At 48.9% G+C, this 23913-nt stretch overlaps 1 protein-coding gene across 2 annotated transcripts in view; it reads right to left on the minus strand.

The window, feature by feature from the left end:
• TRAM2 (translocation associated membrane protein 2) overlaps positions 1-23913 on the minus strand; it is a 74332-nt gene that overhangs the window by 31621 nt on the left and 18798 nt on the right. For both annotated transcript variants that reach the window (XM_004285609.3, XM_033416268.2), the window contains exon 2: positions 3646-3709. In XM_004285609.3, coding sequence (XP_004285657.1) covers positions 3646-3709 — 64 coding nt within the window. The remainder of the gene's footprint in view (positions 1-3645; positions 3710-23913) is intronic.

The following is a 23913-nucleotide window of genomic DNA, read 5'->3' on the forward strand; positions in this document are numbered from 1 at the left end:
TACAGCTAGTACTATGAGTTGAACCATGTCCCCACAAAACTCCCATGAATTCCTAACCCCCAGCACTTCAGAATGTGAGCTTATTTGGAGTTAGGGTTACTGCAGATGTAAAGAGTTAAGATGAGGCCATAGTAGAGTAGAATGGGTCCTAATCCAACATGACTTGTGTCCCTTTAGAAAGGGGAAACGGGACGCAGAGGCTACCATGGACACAGGGTAAAGATTGGTGTCCCGCTGCCACAAGCCAGGGAGCATGGCCCTACTGACACCTTGATCTTGGACTTGTACCATACGTTACATTTCTGTTGTTTAAGCCACTCACCTTGTGGTATGTTTGTCACCACTGGCCTATAAGCACATGCTGGGAGCCGGGAAGAAGACAGGAGAGAAGGAGAGGGAGGAAAGGAACCAGGTAAAAAACCTCATCAGCATTCCCACTGGCTATTTTCTATAGAACTTGAAAACCTCTGCTGAGGGAGGATGAGGGATTTAGAAACAGTAGATCACGTTGTATGAAAACCGTTACTGCTCTCCTAAAATTCGCATTTTAAACACTGAGTTGAACGAGTTACAGGCCACTTAAAGAATCCTTAGAAATCAGAATTGACCCTGGTTATACAAACAGGATCCATTCCCAGGCACCTGCAGCCTTAAAGCGATTTGTGGGGGGAGGGCTTTAAATTCGCAACCTCCACAGGCCTCGGTTATGAACCGCTTCTTTCCCGTGAGAAATCTGCCCTCCTCTGCAACTTATAAACCAAACATCACCACCCTGGGTTTGGTGATCAAGGTGCTCGAAACAAAATTAAACAGGCTACTCTGATTGCACCGTCTCTCTGGGTGATTTGCTTGTCCTATTTCAAACAGCCCCTAATGGCAAGATTTAAATAGAAGTCAGGCTCCGTAGCAATAGTTGATCCTCTCTTTCAGCATGGATTTTATGTCCCTTCACCTCTACCCAGGCCTTCTTCTGGCCTGGAGGAGGATTCTACGGGTAGACTTGCATCGCCCCACCCTAGAAAAATGCCGAACCTTGCAGGCTTCTGTCACACTGGCCTTCCTTCAGTGACTAGCGTGCGCCAAGGTGTCTGTGCCTCACTTGAGGCCTCTGCACATGCCGATCCCTGTGCCTGGAACGTTCCTTCTTCTGCCCAGACCCCCCCCAAACCCCCCTGCACCACCTGCACACACGCTCGGTTCAAAAGGCAGTTTCCCAGAAACACCTGGTCATCACCCTTTGATTTTTCCTTATCACACAACCATGTATATTTCCTGCACTACCCTTATCACAACTATCATTATTTATTGTTTGCTGTGTATTATCTATTCTCTCCCTAATAAACAGTAAGTTCCGTGAGTCACAGATCAGACATGTTTTATAATTACTTTACAGTCCAGGCCTGACACACAGCAGGCACACAAATATGTCTGTATTAATCAATTAATTAATTAGTTAAAACAAACAAATTGAGGGCATGATAGGAACTTGGGGGGACACTCCTGCTCAGAAGCTTTGGCCGCAGCCCTGGAGCTTCACGTGAAGCCTTTGTTTCACGCTACATGAGAGGGAAGCGTTTAGGATATCACTTGTCTCCCTATTTCTCTGGGAAAGTCTTTTTTCAAACTAAAAAAAAAAAAAAAAAAAATCAACCCTCTGGTCATGATCTGGCTTTACATACAGGCCCTTCCTACAATAAAGGCATGTCCCGCTCACATGTACTTCAACTGCCATGGTCCCCAGGACAACACTTCCTCCTGGTAGCTAACAAAGCAGTGCTGGGCTATGATCTCGCATTCCCTCTAAATCCAGGGACTTCCCTGGCGGTCCAGTGGGTTACGACTCCGCGCTTCCACTGCAGGGGGCACGAGTTCGATCCCTGGTCAGGAAACTAGGATCCCACGTGCCACATGGCGTGGCCAAAAAAAATTTTTTTATTTTAAAATTAATAAAAGGAAATTGACTTTGGTCAGAAATGTAATGAAAATACGAGCACAACCTTTGATAGGTGGATATCTCTTTATCAATTAATAAACTGGCATTTTGGCATTAAAAATAGCCTATGCATTTTATATTTACCAAAAAACGGGATTTGTGGGTCATAAGAAGATGACTGAGGGTATTTTGGCAATACATATATAAAACCTTTAAAATGTACATACTACTCGACCCAGAAATTCCAGTAATAGGAATTTATCCTAAAAAATAATCATGAATGCAGGAAGTCACAAGAATGTTTACTGTAGCACTATAAAAGCTAGAAATATCCAACAATATGGGATTGAATAAGTAACTATAGTAATCCCTATTAATAAATACTCTGTAGCTTTTCAAAATGTCTTATTGAATGGAAGAATACTGAAGGACATGGTAAAAGGGTTCATCATCTGCTAACAGCAAAAAACTGGTTATGACTCAAGATTCCAAAATGCTAACTGTAGTTTTTGGGTGATGGGGTCATGTGTGATTTTTATCTTCTCATGTTTAGCTGTATTTTAGATATTTCCTGTGAGAGTCATAAATATACTTTGGAAAATGTTTATTTAAAAATAAACTGCAACCAGTCACAAAAGGACAAATACTATATGATTCCACTTATATGAGGCCCTAGAAGAGTCAAATTTATAGAGACAAAGTAGAATGGTCGTTGCCAGCGGGTGGGGGAGGGGAGAGTGGGGGGTTATTGTTTAAGAGGTAGAGTTCAGTTTTGCAAGATGGAAACAGTTCTAGAGATGGATGGTGGTGATGGCAGCCCAACACAGTGAAGGTACTTCAATGTCACTGTACACTTAGAAATGACTAAGATAGTAAATGGTATGTGTATTTTACCCCAATTTTTTTTTAAACCAAAAAAAAACTTAAAGAAAAATTTAAATCCGTAAATCATAAGTACAGCTGGGTCTAGAGGTGTCCTAGTTATTAGGATTTTCAAGAGACAGGAGTAGAGAAGGCTGAATTTGACCTTGGACCACACAGCATCAAACAAGACAGCGTGTGTGCCTGCCAGGCTGGCGTATGCCTGGGGATGAGCTGGTGTTGCCTAGTCTCCTGACTACGGCGCTGGCCATGGCATTTCCTGTCTCTTCCTTCACGAGCGTGGAGTTCTGTCCCTCTCCTGCCAGCGTCCCTCGCTCTGATTCTAGATGAAGGGCCGAGTTGGCTGTCCCAGAGGGGTGACTTCCCCCAGAGCCTGGCTACAGGGACTGCAGGGGCAGGAGAGTACAGGAAAGACTCCGGCCACGTCCTGCAGAGACCATGGGTTGAGGGATTTAGCCCCAGCGACCTTCAGCTAGCCGCTGGTGGAGCCAGGCCAGGAAAGGAATCTGACCTCCAAGTCCAGACAACTCGCCTGTCCACTGCAGAATGAAGAGGGGAGGGCTGGATTCAGTGAAGAACATTCCACCTTTATTCACCGTGAGGGCACCGGCGATGCCCAGTTCCTGGAGGTGGGCCCGAGAACCTCAAGCTTGCAGAGCCTCGGGCTGAGGGCTAAACGTGGCCCGAAGCTGCATCTTCACAGCAACAGGGAGTTGGATGCTGAGTCTAAGTATCTAAAATGATCATACACATACACAGGAAAAGGACGTTTTCCAAGAACTTTGGGGTTACCAGGGCCCGGGAAAGATAGAGACCAGTGCTTTTCTTACCTGCTGTAGGCACACTAACATTATACTGAGGTAAAATAAATAGGAAGGCAGTCTTGGCGGTGACCTGTGGAATAGAGGGAAAAAGTTCCACGTTAGCTTCTTGTCCACATCAAAAGAAACAAGCAAAGCCTGCTACCAGCCCTCGGGCCACGCCTTTCACATCTCAGACCCACAGGCCTCTCCAATGAAGGGTTTCACCTAGAGCACAAGTTAGCACCATTTGTTTTTTTCCCATTTTCTTGAATGACATCCCTCCCAATACCTGCACTAAAAGCAAAAGAAACAATCCCAAGTCCTGGATGGCATCTAGACTTGTACTCGCTGCAGATGGAATACAACAAGGTGTGCTCGGCCGGCCGAGAGCTCACCAGCAAAGGGTACAAATCTGTCTGCCATTCATTCATTCATTCATCCATTCATTCAAGTGTTTATCAAGTTGGTTCTAAGTCCCCAGCATTGGTGAAGTCAGAAACTAACAGAAGATAAAGGTCACAGCCTTCCAGAGGTTTCCAGAACTTAGGACTTCGCCGAGGTTCCCCCCAGCACGCTGGCTAACTGCACCGTGGGCGGCAGCCCGCAAAGTCTAGGCCTGAGCCTCAGAAACAGAGAATTCCAGCTGCTAATCTCACATACGCCCTACTGGGGGGCAGGACATAACACTCCACTCTGTTGGTCTGTTTATTTCGAAAGCTGCCTTTCAAATCTCAGTTGTGCTGTGGAAGAACTGAGGTCGTCACTTGGTTATTTGTGGCCAGCTCAGTCCTCTTGCAGTTCAGCCTGCAGGGGAGAGACTACAAGGTGCAGGATTCGAAGCTTGGACTCAAGAACCGACTGCCTAGGTTCAGACGCTGCCTCTGCATTTGCCCACCTCGCAACCAGGAGCCGTGGTCTTACACCTGGAGCCTCACTTCCCGTGTCTCTAAAGGCGGGATACTTGTGGTACTCCAGCTGGTCTGGGTGGCAACGGCCCAGCTGTAAGCATTGTTTAAAGCTCCCCAGATGTTTCTGACGTGCAGCTGGGGCTGAGAAGCGCCCCCACACGGTTCTGGAGCAGGTGCGGAGGCCAGGTGAGGGGCGGCCAGACCCCAGGTCTTTTCTGGGAAGCCCCTGGGGACATCTCAGCAGTAGCGTTACTGGTTCTCCTCTAAACAAAAAGATGTGAAGGGTGCACTGTGGGTGTGGAGGAAACGCACTGGACTGTGGCAGAAGCAGCAGAGAAATGGTTGGATGATGCCTTCCAGCCCCTCCACCAAACGCTGTACATGCTCAAGGCACAATCTCTCCTTCAGTTTCATTCAGGAAACACACTCGTCTTTTAAGCTGGTGGGCTGACGTGGACCTCTGTGGGGTTCTGGCTGAACAGTACCCCTTTGCCCCTTCCCAACATACCAGGACTTCCAGAGGAGACAACTCTCCCCAGCTGTGTGTTGTGAGGGTGTCACTGTGGTGACCACGGCCCTCCCAGGAGGACACAGGGAGCAGACCCTCTCCCCAGCCCATCAGACCCCCTCTCCTGGGCTCTGAATCTTGAGCGGGGATGGAGGAAGAGCTGGTTAGCCCTGAGTGCCTTCCAGAGTTTTCTGCTGGGGTTCCCACAGCCTTGCCCTGGAGCACAGACCCCATCACCTGTATGAACCCCAGACGGCCTCCTGAAGTTGGCCAGAGTCCATTCCTAAGAGACATCAGAATCCCGTGCGTAGAGCACATTCGAACCCCTGGGGGAGCTTCTAGAATCTCGATGCCTGGGCTGCCCCAGCCAATCAACCCTGCCCCTCAGGGGCATCAGGGAGCCACCAAGCTCCCCAGAGCAGCCCACACGTAGCCCAGCCTGAGAGCCTCTCATGGGAGCCCCACCTTCACCAGCCTCGCAAAGCAGGCCTCTCTGGCCAGTCACTGTCTGTGTCCTCCAGAGAATTCATTTCATTTAATCAACTTATGTTTTAGGTCAATTTTTATTTTAACTTCAAGAGAAACATACTTTTTAAAAAGTGAAACAATTCAGAAATACGTAAAGTTAAAAACCAAATATTCACTCTACTGTCTTGGTTTTCCTCTCTCCACATGTATGGGGTCAGTTCTCTGAGAGCTTTTCCCATGCATTTCTACACTCGGAATTTATTTCATTTTACTCTGACATTATAACTTGGATTGTGTTTATGCCACTTGACAAGAGCTACAACTTTCTTTTCTAATTTTTTTTAATTGAAGTATAGTTGATTTACAATGTTGTATTAGTTTCTGGTGTATAGCAAAGTGATTCAGCGATATACATATACACATATATAAACATATACATACACATATATACTTTTTCAAATTCTTTTCCATTATAGTTTATTACAGGATATTGAATATAGTTACCTGTGCTCTACAGTAGGACCTTGTTGTTTATCTCTTTTATACAAAGTAGTTTGTATCAGCTAATCCCAAACTCCTAATATATCCCCTTTGGTAACCATAAATTTGTTTTCTACGTCTGTGAGTCTGTTTTGTAAATAAGTTCACTTGTATATTGTAGATTCCACATATAAGCAATACTATATGGTATTAGTCTTTCTCCTTCTGACTTATTTAGTATAAGAGCTACAACTTATTAAATACTATTTAAATCACTTTCTTAGCTCTGTTAATCTAATGGTTGTTACAGGAACATAAAGACCAAGGCACAAAAATATTCAGAGTACATGAAAGTATTCAGAGTATAGTGACACAGAAAACATGTAGGTCAACCTTTCGTTTACTGATGTCAACGTAGAGATAAGCGGTTATATAATAAAAACTTCCTATACATACTAGTGCTTTTCATTACTGTTTCCCACAGGGCTACCCCTAATGTTTAACACCGAAAAGCTTGGCCAAATAAAACGGGCTCACTGTGAAAGTGTATACAGATGTGTGGACTTTTTTTTTTTTTTGCATCCTTTCTTTTTATTGAAAAAGATTTTAGAAGATGGCAGTTAACAAAGGGCACAAAAAAAAATCACAGGGATATACTAGTGGAAAACATAGACAAGATAAAACTAAGAATGCCACTGGCTTCTTTAATTGGTTAAAAGCACAAAATGCAACAGGCAGAAAGTCTGTTTTAAATTAAAAAGCTGTGTTTCTAGACCTAGAAAACAAACTTATGGTTACCAAAGGGGAAAGCCAGGGAGAGGGGTATAAATTAGGAGTTTGGGATTAGCAGATACACACTACTATATATAAAACAGATCAACAACAAGGACCTACTGTACAGCACAGGGAATATACTCAATATCTTGTAATAACCTATAATGGAAAAGAATCTGAAAAAGAATATATATAGATATATATATGTATAACTGAATCACTTTTCTGTACACCTGAAACACAACATTGTAAATCAACTACACTTCAATTTAAAAAAAAGCTGTGGGCTTCCCTGGTGGCGCAGTGGTTGAGAATCCGCCTGCCAATGCAGGGGACACGGGTTCAAGCCCTAGTCCGGGAAGATCTCACATGCTGCAGAGCAACTAAGCCCGTGCGCCACAACTACTGAGCCTGCACTCTAGAGCCCTCGAGCCACAGCTACTGAAGCCCGCGCACCTAGAGCCCGTGCTCTGCAACAAGAGAAGCCACCGCACCACGCCGCACACCACAACAAAGCCCCCGCTCGCCACAACTAGAGAAAAGCCCGTGCGCAGCAACAAAGACCACAGCGCAGCTGTGTTGTTGTCTCAATTAGCCCCAAGTCAGATATATAACACCCACAAAAATGGTATGTGAAGTAATGCTGTCCTACACAAGAAGTTGTACCCTGAATTAAGGGGAACAGCTATTGACACAGGAGTTAACACAACAGAGCATCAGCCTGTAACTGCTGGAAGAATAATCCCCCTTTTTTTTTTTAATGAGGACAGCCGTTTGGCATATGGGCTGGACAGATGCCCTTGGCCTGGCCCTGCATATCCAGTCAATTCTTGTTACTCCCAGTCGTTCTGTTCTGGAAGTTACCGTGATCCCAGCGACAAAGGACCCCTGCTCCTAGGGGTTAGGTTCCTAAAGGCCTCTGGTCCATTTCCATCAACCAATCAACATGTAACCTTGGTTTACGTGTGTTCCTGTTGAAAGACGCTGTATGGAACGCAGGCTGTTGAAGTGTGAACACTGAACCTGTGGCTCGCACCTGAAGGAAGCCCTTCTAACACGCTTACGTTCTCCGCCAGGCCCCTCACGGCCTCCCCATGCTCAGGACCCCGAGGCGGCGGCCCAGCACCACGCGTGAGGGCCATTTTATAAGCAGCCAAGTCATTGACAAAAGGCACAAAGATGCAAGAAGGTGGCACTAAACAGATGGCAAAAAGGCACTTGCTCACAGGAGGAGCTGGACCAGGACGGCAGAGTGTCGCTGGGTTCCCCTTCATCCGGGGACATCTCGTTGGGTGAGCCACACATCTCACCGCCCTGTGCACGTCCACAGATACCGCAAAACCCAGAGATCAGGTTCTGAGGTCACATATACATGTCAGCGAGCAGCCCCAGTGCACACCCAAGAGGCGCGGGAGAGTGAGGGTCAACTGCCCTGCAGCAAACCCAAAGGCCAACGAGGGCCGAAGGTTTTTTCTTTTTTAACCTTTATTGAGGTGTAATTTACACGCCATAAAATTCACCCTTGGTAAGTAGACAGCTTTATGGGGTTTGTCTTTCCTCATTTTTAAACTCTCCCTTCACTGGAATGTAAGTTCTAAGAAAGTGGGGATCTCACTCATCTTGATTAACTTCAACCCACTGCCTGCAACAGTGCCCAGAAACGGCCCGTGCTCGGCAAGCACTTGATAAATGCAGACACGATTAAGCAGGGGAGCCAGTATTGCACTGCCACCTGACCCTCAGCTTGTCCTCTGCCCTCATTCATTCCCCTGTGCATGTCCCCTCTCTCTCCCTGGGGTCCGTCCCAGTGCTGGGCACGTTGTAGGTCTCTCATAAATGCCTATTTGATGAGCGAATACTGCAAGCAGCTATAATATTTAATAACCGCAGACGAATGCTTAACAAATGCTCTCTGAACATGATTCTAAGAGAATAGGACCTGGGACTCTGATTAAAGCAAAAAGTTTGAGATGCCAGCATTTTTCCATCCCTACGCCCCTCATCGTAGCAGGTGAAACCATTCCAAACCGTGCAACCTTCTTTCAGGCAGCTGTGCTCACTCCCACATTACACGTCTCATTAAGACAATGTCCATTTCCCTGTTTTATCGATGAAGAGGCTAGACCTGGGGCACAGAGAGGTCCCCTCCCCAGCAGGACCTCACAACTTTACAAACAGAAAAGACAACATTCAATTTGATTTTTTAAAACTGCGTTCCAAAAACAAATTTCGGAGACACACAATACGGCACATAAAATAGAACGGTGACCTAAAACAGAAGCAGGAGAGGACAACCAAAAATATATATTGAAGGCAAAGGAGCCGGAATGAGGCTGATCCACAAAACCTCATTCCAGAAAGTCCAACTTGTTGGCTAAAGGTCCCCAGAAATTTGGCCCTAAGCTTTCTCGAAGCCATCAGGAGGCAGCAGGGATCAGCTCCTGGATTCACCTCGCCCATTAATAAGAAAACAAGAAAGACTGCCCTAAAAAAGCAACTCTACCTTTCCAGCACAAAAACCATTCTCTGTGCTTTAAAAGGTCCTCTGGCACCCTGAAACTTCACTCCCAACTCTTCCCAACCTCAGACCAGGGACGAAACGGCCAACAAGCCCCCCTCTGCCAGCGCTGGCTGGGTTTGTGTAACACAGAGGGCTGAGAAACAGGAGCCCATTAAAAATGTCATTCCAATTATTTCCCATACCTCTAAGGCTATTGATGGAAACATTATTGAGTTTAATAGCATTTTAAATGCCTGGATCAGTGGGTGAAAGGTTAAAAGTGGAAACATGCTAATACACTAATGCAAAGGAGAACACTAAATTATGTAGCAGGGCCACCACACACGCATGCACGCACACATACATGCACGCACACACACGCACGCACACATACACACACAGAGGAAGCCTCACTGAACTTTTAACTCAAACAGGGCATCAAGCACAAAGGCAGTGACACCGAGCATGCTGTGTAGCCATAACAAAACCAAAACCGTTCCACATGCCATGTTCTATTAGGGGCACATGAATCTGAGCTCTCAGTTGCTGCTAGACCAAGGATGCCAGAAGAGCACAGTGGACTTGGACTCCAGTCCCAGTTCTGCTGGGGCAGCAGCTGGGAGACCTCAGGCAAGGCATTTTACCTCTCTGGACCCCAGTCTTTTCATCCATGAACAACAAAAATAATGGCTGTGAATGTTATCAAGGGTTTACTCAGTGCCACGCACGTTTCTAAGTGCTTTACAGAAATTACTTCTGAGGCGGTTCTCACAACCACCCTAGAGGCAGACACTCGTAACATTCCCATTTTACAGATAAGCATAGAAAGGAGCAGGTGGTCAGAACCGATGTCCTTAAAGGTCCTCTCCACCTTCAGCTCCAAAAGGCTATCATTTCCTGGTTCCACTCCCTGTCAATGCCAAAAACACAGCCTCACGCTGACAGCCTGCTGAGAGGTCTTCCCACAAGTTTAAAATATATTCCTGCTTCTGCAGATTGTGAAGATGAGGCCCAGGTGTCATCTGTATACAACAGCGAGAAAACAAGGCCTCTCAAGTCAACCTGCCAGCCCGCAAGCCCCAGATACCGGGCACACCTGGGCTTCCCAATACCCCAATCTGCCCTTTTACACTGCAAGCTGATATCTGGGCACCAAAGATAAGAAAGGAAAGATGTCATGAAGGCAGTCTCATGGTTTTCCTGGTAAGCAGTATTTGACCTTTGGTTTGGTTTATTGTTTATTTCTTGGCCACATTCACGCACTGGTCCTTGCAAGGGGCTGCGCTGCAAGACGAGCCACCAAGGACAGGAGCGGGGAGGAGGACCCCTGTTCAAGGCAGCCCTTCTCCACACTGCTCGGCGCCACGAACAACGCCTCTCTCACCCCGGGGCTGAAACACAGTCCAAGTGGCTGACCCGGAACCCCTCTGACTGAGAGATGCTCATGCTCTGGTCCTCAGGGGCACAAGTAGAGCCAAGTGACCTGTCCCCCTCTCCCGGCCCAGCCTGCTCTCAGGAAGCCAAACGACCCCCACTCAGAATTTCCCAAAATTGATTTTGCATCTTTCTGCCCAGGCGGTGGATAGAAAAATTTCAGTCAGACAGGAGAACATTTAAAAGTCATGCCTCTCAGGTTTCCCTGGTGGCGCAGTGGTTGGGAGTCCGCCTGCTGATGCAGGGGACGCGGGTTTGTGCCCCGGTCTGGGAGGATCCCACGTGCTGCGGAGCGGCTGGGCCCGTGAGCCATGGTCTCTGGGCCTGCGCGTTGCAACAGGAGAGGCCACAACAGTGAGAGGCCCGGGTACAGCAAAAAAAAAAAAAAAAAAAAAAAAGTCATGCCTCTCACAGGTATAGAGAACAAACGTGATTACGAGCAGGGAGAAGGAAGGGGGGAGGGGCAACACAGGAGTAGGGGATTAAGAGGTACACACTATTATGTATAAAATAAGCTACAAGGATATATTGTACCACATGGGGAATATAGCCAATATTTTATAATAACTATAAATGGAGTATAACCTTTAAAAATTGTGAATCACTATACTGTACACCTGTAACATATAATATTGTACACCAACTATACTTCAATTTTAAAAACTGCAAAAAAAGAAAAAAAGATTAAAAAAATAAATAAAAGTCATGCCCAATTGACGAGGAAGGGTTTTTTTGGCTTGTTTTTTCTTTTTTCTTTTTAATAAAAGAGTCTTTTAGCCCTTCTCTCCTGAAGTATTGGCTTTATGAGTTGGGCTGGTCACCTGCACACACCTTTTTAGGGCCAGTACCTGAGGTATGAGGTTTGCAGCCCCACTGTCACTCAATAAAAGGCAGATACAGCTGAGACAAAGATGCTTTTCATGCTTGCTTTCTGAAATTTTCCGTCTGGATGACCAGGGGCTGGCGGGGAGGGCCGAGTGCCTGCAGCCAGGGGCAGGATGCTGACAGGACCTTCTGGGTGGCTTTTAGCAAAGTTTGGAGATTCAGTTTTCTCACTTGAAAAACTGCCTTAATGTAAGAACTAGGCAAAGCTACCCAAACACACAAAACAGATTCTCTACAAGCCTGTGTTCACCAGGCTAAGACTCCCTATTAACGGTCACGACTGCAGTTTTGTATCGGATTAAAAAACGACACTGTATATTTATGAGAAAAACCTGTATCATCGGAGCAGCTGCAATGCAATGATAGTGCTTGCTTTAGGACATTCATTGGTTCCAAGGTCTAAACTTTATTTTGGGATCAAGAGGAATTTAGAAAGGGTCACTTATAGAGTTTTAAAAATCTCTGAAGTTGAGCTTTTAATTTTTTTTTTTTTTTTGGCCTCGCCATGGGATCTTAGTTCCCCACCAGGGATCGAACCTGGGCCCTCAGCAGTGAAAGCACCGAGTCCTATTGAACTTGACCTACTATGTGCCTTACCGATAGCCTTAGATAAAATACCTACATTCCATGTAATAAATATACTTCTTCTCTGGAGGCCTTAAGATATATACACTCTCATCTGCTCCCTCAAAAAAGAGCCCTGGGTCAATATTTCAAATACTCTTACTTGATTATATATTTCACCCCCAACCCCAGGAGCTTTCAGCTTGTTTGGGTGGGTCAGCATATACTCATAAACCATTCCTCACAGAAGCTAAAACCTAAAGAAAAATAAAGAAGCGCTTGGTCATTAGAATTTTTAAAATAACAACAAAATAAGGAAGTGTTCACACAAAATAACTTTTTAGAATGTCAGTGTTCTTAAAATGTGCTTCTCTTGCACCACATAGCAGAGTTCAGATTCTTTGTGGCTATTCCTAAAACACCCACATGGGTCAGGACAAAATATCTTTACCTTTTGGGCAAAAGCCACCTGTTCAGATGCAATACGATCTTTAAAATAAATTAAAAATCAACAAAGAAAAAAGAAAGAGTTTTGGAGTGTAGAATTTTAGGCTCCGAGTGATTTTTGGAGGGCTCCGATTAAGTAACATTTTAGATTTCACTGCAGAAAAGGAACCACGGCACCAATACATCACAGGTTGTCTGAGTTTCAGTTTCTAAAGAAGCTTTAACTCCATCAGCACAAAGAGCGGGGCAATTCTAACCAGCACAGATGTGTCTGCAACGGCCAGGCACTCATCATTGGCAACTGTCAAGGGAGGCTGCCCGGCATGGGGGAAGCGAAAGGATTATCCAGGAGCTCTGAAGAGCCAGGTAGCTGGACCAGGCGGGGCCCAGGTGGATTTGCCTTCATTTGCTTATTTACAACTTAGGAGGAAAAGAGCAGGCAGACAGTGACCGACGGCCACCGTGTTTAATTATTCTCCACCGTCTGGAAAGTTTCCTACTCAGAACATCAGCACGTCCATCCCCAAGTTCTGACGGAAGAGCCAGGCGTGGGGAGCGGCGCTTGCTAGAAAAACGAACTTGAGACAGCAAAGAAGCGTCTCCAGGGGCCACCAACCAGGCCCGTCAGCGGGGCATAGGCTGATTCCCACGGGAACCCTCAGATTCCTCTCTGGCTGTGTCGGGCACAGGAAGGGAGGGCCCTGACCCAGGCTGTCCACCTCTGCCCACGCTCAAACCGAGCAAACTACGGCAAATAAGCGAGTTTCTACAATACGCCATTCCTCTGGCGTCCCGTATCTACACACCCCTACCCCACCGAGGGGTGAGGGATTAGGTGACGGGCCCCAGCAACCGCCTCTGTGGTGCCACCTCACACCAGCCTTACCTTCCACCCTCGCAGGAAACTGAGGCCAGGCCGGGAGCTCTGCTCTGCGAATCCTAATTCTGAACTGCCTCTTTCCCACTCTCGCGGGACGTGCCTTATAACCCCGCCCTGGGCGGGCATCCAGACTATTCTGCCTGAGTCTACAAAGACCCCCTGCAGGAGAGCACCTGAGAGAACTTAATGGATGATGATTCGATTCAGGTGAATTCAATCAAGGCCATCAAGGTGAATAAGAAACACCCAACACTCAAACAGCCCTGTTTGTCAGCCAATAATATTCACAAGGGGATGCCCCAAATCGTCTTCAAAGTGGAGAAGGAAAATAACAACATAAAAGGCAAGAGTTCCCAGAAAAATGTGCTACAGATAAACAGAAAATACAAATCGAACCCCAAAGGCACTGCTTGAGGTAAACACTACCCACACTTTGCCGCAAGAGTCCCTCCACACCCCTCAACTGAATGAATAAAGCCCAGGCAAACGCTGATATCTAGGTTACATGTTGTATTCTAAGATACTTTCTCTCTCTCACACTCACACACATACGCACACTCAGATAAAGCTATATATGTTAGTACAAAATCTCATTTTACTAACTGAAAGTGATATTTTAAATGACAGCTAAAAATGTGTGGTGTTTCTTCTCTGCCCCGGAGGCCAGCCTCCATCACAGCCTCTCAGCACCCCAGGAGGCTGCCTGTGACCTCACACAGGCGAAGGCAGCCCAGGAAGAAAGCCACACCGCAGAGGGAGAGGCTGGACCGAGTCTGAACTCACAGTGGGTCCTCAGAGGTTGACGGGAGGCTGCAGGCACCCTCATCCGACGCTCGGTGTGCAACGCCCCGCCCGCACCTGCTGGTGAAGCCAGGCCTTGGAGCAAGAGTCAGGGGCCAGGTGTGCCCCACTCTATTCCAGGGGAACACAAGAAGGAACAGGAACCGCCAGGGCCACCAGTGACCTTAAGCTTTGGCCGAGAAGCACAGATGATCTCCTTGCAAGACAACCACACAGCAAGAGGCAGGAGGGGAGGACGCAGCACACAGGCACACGCAAGGGGGCGGGGGACTCCTCCCTGCCGAGGCCTGGGAGGGGGGACAGCTCTTCAGCCACTGCTCTGCACCCACACCCTATGGTAGGAACCAAGGCCACGGCCTGCAGAGGGGAACCACCCTGGGTACTGTTTCGCCGCCTCCCTGACTGAGAAAGACCACAGATCTGCCTTCCTAAAATACCACAGGCCCCGCTCCAGAGTCCTCCATGACTCCCTGGTGCCTACAAAGGAATCAGGCCCCCTGCCTGGACCCCAGGACTCCACAGCTACCCCACCTCAGCTTTCTAAGCTTTGCCCCTTCAACTCCCAGACACAGGAATGCCCCCGCCCCAAACGCCAACCCAGGCAGGAAAGGCACTACCCAAATTTGGAGCCCAGCCAGACAAATCAGTACGGAAAAGCTCATTTGCAACACAACATGGTCATTATTAGAGGGTACCTTACAGCAGCTTGGGAGACCAGAGGGGGGGTCCCACCTGCCGTGGAGCACTTCAGCCAGGAGGTTCTGCCCAATCTGTATCCTAAAGGGATGGACAGGCTGAAAGAAGGCAGGAAGGGGCTGCGTGCAGGCAGGCAGAGAAGCAGAAGAAACAGGACTCCCGGGAGATGGTCTGTGTGAGGAAGGTGATGAGGCGGGAAGGCTGGCAAGAACCAGGTCCTGTGAAGGGCCCTTTATGGCAAGTATAAAAACTGGGCTTTATCCGACTTGCAGGGGACTTTAAGCAAGGCATAGCATGATGAGGTCTCCACTGCAGAGAGCTCGTGCCGCTCCGGGCGCAGAGGACGGGCTGGGGAAGCGTGGGAGCAGGAAGCCAGTAGGAAGGAAGGATAACACAGGCCTGCATGAAGGTGACGGCCACACACACAGGCGGCGTGGGGTCGTTCTCCGAGGGCTCGACGGCACAGTAAGTTCAGGCGGGGAGTAGCCAGGAGCAGTGCTCTCGTCTTGCTCAGGAAACGGTCGTAGAAACCTATAGCGTCAGTGAGACGTGCTTGGCGTTAGGATGGCTATTCCGAACCTTGCGCGTGGTGGGATCATCAACTGAGAGGGAAAACAGCTGTGGTCCAGGGCTGGGAGGGGGAGGGGAGGGAGGGAGTGGGCCGAGGAGGACCAGTCACAGAGGCAGGAGGAAGCAGAAGGGGCCCAGCAGCCAGGGGAGGAGAGCGGCGGAAGGAGTCCGGGCTCCGGGAGGACCAGTCAGCCTGGCGCTGAGATGCCTGCTGCAGGCGGCAGGGGTCTTAATTTTTTTTTTTTTCCTGATGGATCCAGAGCAGCTGGAACAGCGAAAGCCCAATAAATATTTGTGGAATGAAAGAGTACATGAAGAGTCTATCCGATCTGGGGATGGGAAGGTCATCAGGGACCTTGCTGAGTAAATGTTGCAGAGAAGGAGGGGGCAGAAGCTGGTGCACGGGGTGAGTGTGAAGGGGAGAGAGAAGGGGAAATGAGCCTGCACCGCCTGTTCCAGCGGTCGGGAGGTCAGGGAGGGATGCAAGAACTCGAACCTCCGTGTGGTGAGGAGAGAGACCGCTGGAGGAAAAGGGACTGGATATGCAGGAAACAGGAGAGCTGCAAGGAATACATCTACTCAAGGGGGCTCTCTTCAGGGAATGAGCTCCAGGACCACAGGAGAGGGATGGCTGAGGGGAACACCGGCCCTGGGCAGCTCCCCCCTCAGGCCCCGCCCCCTCTGAAGTTCTGACACTTGTCTAGATCCAGAGCAGAGGCTCCACCAGCACGCCTTAAAGTGATGTAATTCAGAGGGGGAAACAGGAAGTCAAAGGGCTGTGGAGCACGTGGTGGGAGAGGCAAAACCAAAACTAACACCCCCTCCCCGTCCGGCGCTACAGGGCTTGGCACCATCTCTGTCTCGTCAATCGCTTCCTCTGCCCCTCTCCGAGGCCATCGCTTCACCTTCAGTCATGGCCCAAGAGGGAGAGGCAGGGCCACCTGGATGGACTCACAGGACGATGTCTGTTCCGCGGGTTCCGGGGGAATCGTGCGGGTGCTGGCCACAGGAGGCCTCCGGCTTCCCATCCCTCCGTCAGCCTTCACCATCTCTAGCCGGGCTGATGGGGTTCGGAATCAGAGCCCTCAGACACGCAGATAAGCATCTGGCCGAGGGCCAGGGTCCTCGTTCTGAGGCCTGCAGTGCCTGTCACTACTGCCACGGAGGGGACTCCTGGGGCCTTCTCCTGGATCTGCCAGTGGTCCCACCGGGGTTTCTAACGGATGTGTCCAGGAAAGCATTAGAAGTGCGCGTGTACGCGCGCACACGTGTGCACGCAAAGCAGGCTGGTAAGACTTTCACACCCCAGAAACGTACCTTTGGTTAGAACTGAAGAATTAAAAATTAAAGAATTTTAAAAACTTTTAAAAATGTAAAAGCAACCCGTCAATCACAGAATATTTACTGAGTGCATGCCCTGGGCAAGGCACAATGCCACTGGAGATGAAAAGCATTCTAAGACCCACTTCCTTCCCTCAAAGGCTCAGAGACCAAAATCAGAAGCGAAGCTATCAATCTAGCGCAACTCCTCAATTTCAGAGGTGACAAAACTGACCGCCCTTTATTGAACATTTACTGCAAGTCGGACCAGGTTGAGGCATTTTATGTGATTACCTCAACAAGTCTGTAAGGAACAACATTGAATGTGTGAGATCTCATTAAAGGTTGGGCCCTGTGCTAAACACCAAACAGCTTCACCTCATTTCACCTCCAGCTCTAAGAGAAACTACTACTGCTACCATCACTGCCACTACTACCACTACTATTTACCGTGCTCCTACTACGTGCCAGGAATCACTGTAAACACTTAACAGAAACTCTCTCATTTAATCCTCCCAGAAGCCCTATTATACAGAACAATCAAAGCTCAGAAAGCTTAGGAAGCTTGCCCAAAGGCACACAGCTAATACGCCCCAGAAGTGGGACTGGAACCCAAGGTTCACCGGACTGCGACCTGTGGACTCCTAACCACATGCACCCCTGAACAATGGGCCTGAAAACTAATGATGGGGACTTTGCCGAGTGAAGAATTATTTGTAAGACAACAAGAAAAGATGTCATGAATCGGGACATGAATAGACAAAGGACAAGTCGGGGCTCTTTCACTTCCCCAAGGCAGTAGACCATGGCTTCATTCATCTCTGCACCCCTAGGGTCCTTGGCACAAAGGAGGGTCTCAGTAAATATCAGTAAGTGCTCTGGGTATGGAGATCTATGGATCTCCTCAGGAAAGACTTCTGGGACGGGGTGAGCTGAGCCAGGAAGATGTACAAGACTGTGGTAGAGGGGAGGGGGGAGGGTGAGAAGAATCACGATTGTGCTGGGAAAGTGCAGGAGGCCTCCACATAGATCCAGCTGGCTTAGTGCGTCATGGCGGCTTTGGGGGGCCATCTACTGCATGGGCCAACTTCAGAACAGCTGAGATCCCCTTGTGTTTCAAACAAGCTAGTCTAAACCGGGAAGCGGAAAGGAAATCTGGCCCTCAGACCCCTTGGAGCTTGCATGCATCCATTCATTCTAAAAGCTACCGGGCTCCAAAGTCAACTTTTTGCCTACTGAGTTCATCAATGGGATGCTGTCCATTCCAGCATCGTGGGCATTTCAACATCTTGCTTCCCCAAATAGCCAAGCCCAGATGAAAAAACAACTGCTTCCTTCAATTAGGGAGGCAACACTGTCACATAAAAATTCAAACTCCATTTCCAGCCACAACACTCTACAGGCTGTCCCGCATTTCATAATTTACCAATTAAATTTTATCAGTTACCTGACGGTCTAGTGAGTCTGAGCTCCCCCACTTGAAACTGTCAGGTAAGTAATTTCCCAATGGATACAGATATTCCAAGACTAGTGGTAATCGGACACATGATCAGAATCCTATTAGAATCCCTGAAACCTCCTCTTGGTCCCAGAGGGCCGGGGGCACAAGCACTCACTGGCCGAGAAGGAAATGGGTTTAAGGGGTACTTGAGTATTGTCTGAACTGGGGCAAAAGAGGGATGCGGAAGCATTTGACGCGCTGCCACTTTTCAGAAGCCAGGACAATTCTGGTCTCACCAGAGATCAGGGTAATAAGTAGCTTAAAGTAAACACGTTACATGGTTTGGCTTATTGCAATTAGGAAACATCTGCCCCAAAGGGCTGTTGTCAGCGTTTGCAGTATTTCAGGAGCACCGGTCTCGCTTCGCCCCTCCCCACCCCGTTTCTGACTGCCCGTGGGCATAAAGGAGGCAGGACTCAAACAGGAGATGGAAGAGAATCAGCAACTGCTACTGGGCTGCATGAGTCTCCATCCTGGCCCGGGGCCCAGAGCAGAGGGCGGATGACCTTTATGGAGTGCAGCAATGGGCTTCCTGGACCCCTGGCTTCGCTTGAATCCACAGGAGGTGAGAGGGCACCAGGAGGGGGGTCACTGCCTGGCTCCCTCCCCACTGGGCGATGTGGCAGTGGCTAGATCCAGTACCAAAGGCCCAGCCCCCCTCCTGCAGCCACAGCTCCCGTGGCCATGACCTCTCCCTCTCCCTCTCTACATCTCAACAAGTTCTGCATCCACTCCATCCCCGGTCTCTTCAGGTTTAGGGCTATCTTCCACGATTGCAAGCCCTGGGGGTTTACCATCCCTAATCTGTCTTGCTTCATCCCCTCCCCACCCTTGTTAAGAATGCCTTCAATAACCTTCAATCACCCCATCTGTTTCCCGTGGGACCCTGATGGAAGCCGATTGGCTCCTCAAATAAAAGGCTTAATACTAACACCACATGATAATCATTAACCTCATCAATACAACCTCTGGCAACAGGGCACTTCCAATCAGCAAAATGCTCTCCCATCCACACATGCTGGGAATATTACCTGGGAAACTAGGGGGAGGCAGGCACAGTCACTCTCTGAGTTCCCAATGACCGACAATGCTGACAACCAAGAGAAACCGCTTTCTTTGTGCAGGAAGCCTTGGGACTGGCTTCTCACAAACTCCCATCAAGACAAGCCCCCGCTGTGGACCAGCGATCACCCGCCTGCATGTTCAGGGGCCTTTACTGAGGACACCACTGCCCTCAGGCTGCAGGAAGGAATCCCAGGCCGCAGATATTCGACCACAGAGCTTCTAGCCCTGATTTTGGAAAGTCACACCCACTCTGGGGTCTGACTTTACACTGACAAATAAGGTCTCAATAATCCAATCTGCTCCAGACAGGAAGTAAAAGGCTCTCGGCTTGCATGTGCTCCAAGCGCTGCACGAAAGTGGGTGGAAGGGGTGAGCCGGGGAATCCCCAGCCCAGCACTTCCTCAGACACAGGGGATTCTTCTCCCTTTTACTTTGTGGGGATAGAGTGTGCCATGAAGGAGGGTGGGGGAGAGGGGAGGGGGAGAGAGGGAGGAGGGAAAGTCTGCAAACAAACTGGCCCTTAGCTCTGGGATGTCCTTCTACTTTTCCTCCAGCTGAGCACCCTGGGGGCAAGTTGTCTGCCAAGCTTCCCCGTGTAAACACTCTGGCACCAGCTGGGGTTTGGAATCTGCTGAGTCTCTGCCAGCTGGCGACCTGGAGATGGGCCGGATTAAAGGAATGCGTAATGAGCGAGGTGGTGGGAGACAGGGGCTGTATTTACCCAGAGGGGGTCTGCAGGGGTCACTGGCCAAAGGGGGCTCTGGAAGCAGAAAAATCCGAAGGGAAGAGGAAAGGGGTTCCAAGGTGCCCAAGCGCCGTGCCCCACCCAAACGGCCCAAGACTATTATGCTCATTTATTTTTTTTCCTTCTACAAACTGGCTTCTTTGTCCCCATCTCGGTGCCCCTGGCACCCACCACATCTCCCAAGCCGGTTACACACGGCCCTTTGGAAGTTCCACAGCTGGTTGCTCCAGAAGGCTCAGTGCGATCAGCCAGCTCGACACTCGATCCTCTGCGATCCCCACGTGGGAACGTTAACGCGGAAACCCAAGCCACGTGCTGACAAGCAGGCCCCGGGCCACACTGGGCCCTAGCCCGAGGCCAGGCAGGCAGGGCACAGAGAGTCCGCAGTCCCAGCGGCCAGCCCATCTCCAGCCTTAAAGACAGAGGCTTCAGCCGCCCCCATGCGAAGTCCAGAAGACAAGGATTTGGAGGAGATGGGCCACTGGACGAGACCACAAGCCCACCAGAACCTCACGTCCTTCTGCTGCCCAGGGGGAGCGTGCAGGGGACAAGAAGTGACCCAAGTCCAAAGTCCTTGTGGGTACCGGTGGCCACACCTGCAAGGAAGCCACCCGCAGCCCTCCTGAAGCACCTGAAAACATGTCACCACAACGCAATACACACCACCAAGAAGAGGAAGCAGGTGGCCCTGCAGAACAGAAGGAAAACAGCACAGGGAGGGGGGCTGTTCCTAGGAGCTCAGCCGCAAACCAGATGTGAGCCTCAGGCTACTGCCCCACTCACAAGGCCTTGGGGGTCTCCTTTTTTTTTTTTTTGCGGTACGCGGGCCTCTCACTGTTGTGGCCTCTCCCATTGTGGAGCACAGGCTCCGGACGCGCAGGCTCAGCGGCCATGGCTCACAGGCCCAGCCGCTCCGCGGCATGTGGGATCTTCCCGGACTGAGGCACGAACCCGTGTCCCCTGCATCGGCAGGCAGACTCTCAACCACTGCGCCACCAGGGAAGCCCCATCTCCTCTTTTAAAGGGTGTTCTCTGACGTCCCTTTGCTCCCTCGGATTCCTTCACACACAGATGGTTCCAGGACAGAGATTCACACACACACACACCCCGCAAGGTACAGGGTTCAAGGCTTGGCCCTTCTCCCTTAGAAATCCTGCCCCAGTGACCACCTCTATTCCAGTGACACTCAAATCTACTTTTCCTACTCAGATCTTCTGCTGGGGGACATTCCTGCATCTTTACCTAAACATCACACCATCAACTCCATTCGGCATGCCAAAAATCAAGCTATGCATCTTTATTCCAAAAGCTGGTACCCAAGAGACATCCCTATATCTGCCCATGTCCCGGGCTGCAGGCAAGGAGTCCCACCGTCCCTTACAGCCACCTGCTGGGTTTTTCCTTTATTATGTTATTAAATCCATTATTTCCAGTCACACCCTCATCTCTCACCAGCCTACAGAAGAGGCTTCTAACTGGATTCTCTCCCTTAGGACTCAACCTTCCTCCCTCTCCTCCCACCATCCTAGATAGAACAGCCACGCTATATATAATATGAACAATATAAACCCCCTTCCAAGCTCCCTTCTGCTTTCAAGATAATGTCTAACCCTTCAATCTGACAGTCCTGAACCTCCTTCCCTTTCCACCCTTGATTATCACAACCCCCCAAACTCAGTACAACAGCCCCGGATGTCCTAAAAAATATTCTAGAATATTACTCCATGAAATACTCTCCAAGGTCAACAAATATGTTTGGTGCAGGTATACAAGACTCCTTACTGCTTACTACTACATTAAAGGCTCTGACAAGTCCTGCGGTAAATAAATCTGTTTAGCCTCACATTTCCCAAAACTACCCGGCCCCAGGAACTTTTGTAGCATTTCCTCTATTTAACTGCTTTCTTCGGTTCTCTGAACGCCTTCTCTTGCCCAGAACGCCAGCCCTCTGTTCTGCCTTCCATTTGTGTCTCTGCCTCGACTTCCCTTTGAGGGCCAGCTCTGGCCTCACCTCCTCTGGAAGCCTTCTGCTCACCCTGCCGTCCGTGCTGCTTCCTTCCGTCACCCCGGAAGCCCGCACTGCCAGGCCTAGTGAAGAGCCTGGGCTCTGAATTCAGAGAGACTGTGTTAAATCCCAGCTCTGCCCTCAGCAACTCAGATGGAGCTGTTGGGCTTGCTCTGTGTAGACAGAGATAACAGGATCTATTAAAGAGAACTGTTACGGGGATTAGTGCAATTAGAAGGTCAGATCCAGCACAAGGCCGGGCACACCACACATTCACTAAGTAACAATTAGCCATTTTTCTTCTAATTTGTTATCAATGCTTTGTCATTTATCATTTTCTGTGCGTCTTTTCCATGGGAAACCACTGAAAGCCCCAAGGCTTCTCCCACCACCCCCTCTACATAAGCAGGTTTAACAAATAATGTGTTGATGAGGCCACCACCACCAACAGCTCCCCTTCCACCAGGTAGCAGGTGAGTGAGCCCCTGGGCAGGGAAGAGGACTCAGCAGCCCCCGGCTATGAGCACTGAGGAGAGGCTGTCCAAAGAATCTTCAAGGCAGTCAAGTCCCATAACTTCCCAGAACCCCTCCCCCGAGGCGTTACCATCCTGCCCTGCCCCCCACCACCTGTCCACCTTCTGCAACCCTGGAAGGGTGGGGAGGCTCTCAGGAAACCAAAGCGAGTGGGTCTCACCCAAAAAGTGGACCAGGCGGCCCCTTTCCACAGGCCCATGCTGGGCAACAATGGGCTGCCATGCGGGTTAGGGTTTAAACTTGAACTTTTCAACTGCAGTTTTTAAAAGCTTAAATTTTCACCACAGGCCTTTTCATTCATGTGACTTGTTCAGTTAATAACTGGAACTGAGAAGTTTCATTTCCACTTCTGGTCAATCCCGACTTGTGTTTTTCTTAATGCGTTTGTAGATGCTTCTCTGAACGGTTTAAAATACCCCCATTTCACCCTCTGAGCCACTCTTCAAAAGGCTTCTGAAAAGCAGATTTTTATTTATAGCAGGTGGGAATGACATCTCTAAGATCCAGGCACGAGCGTATCTTTACAGCATCCCCTGGCTACTCTGCGGACACCCTCCTCCAGCTTCCCTCACACACACACCCCAATGCCACCTCTAGCCTCTCTCCCATTTCTCCATTCGCCTTTCCTGCTCTCCAAGCAACAGGCTCTGCACCAATCCAAACTTTCCTTCTTTCCATCTACAAAATGATAACAGCCTTAATGTGCCTTTTCTGATTAGCAAAACGATATATATTTCGTTGAAAATATATACATGTATGATAGATACGAGCATGGGGAAAAAATTAAAATTACTTGAAATTCTACCACACATAGAAAACAAAACCACTGACTATATTTTGATCATTATCCTTACAGCTGTCTTTTTATAAAAATAAAACAAATCCAAACTTTTAGAGAGGACCACACTGACATGACATTCTATAACCTGCTTTAAAAAAAAGCAAAAAAAAAAAAACCCGCACACCCATACGTTATGGAAATCCTTCTGTGACACTGCATATAGATTTACGTCACCATTTTCAACTGATCTAACCAATCCCTTGCTGGTAGGCATTTAGGAACAAGCTCATCTTTTAAAAATGCTAACGTCTCAAAATATTTGGATATACCATTGAGTGGGGGAAAAGTCAGAATTTGGTCTGTGCATTTTTATTACAATCATGAAAAACCAGTGTCCAGGCATAATTAAACCAACTGTGCTAAGTGGGA

Source organism: Orcinus orca, chromosome 10, assembly GCF_937001465.1.
Source record: "Orcinus orca chromosome 10, mOrcOrc1.1, whole genome shotgun sequence".
Lineage (NCBI taxonomy): Eukaryota > Metazoa > Chordata > Mammalia > Artiodactyla > Delphinidae > Orcinus > Orcinus orca.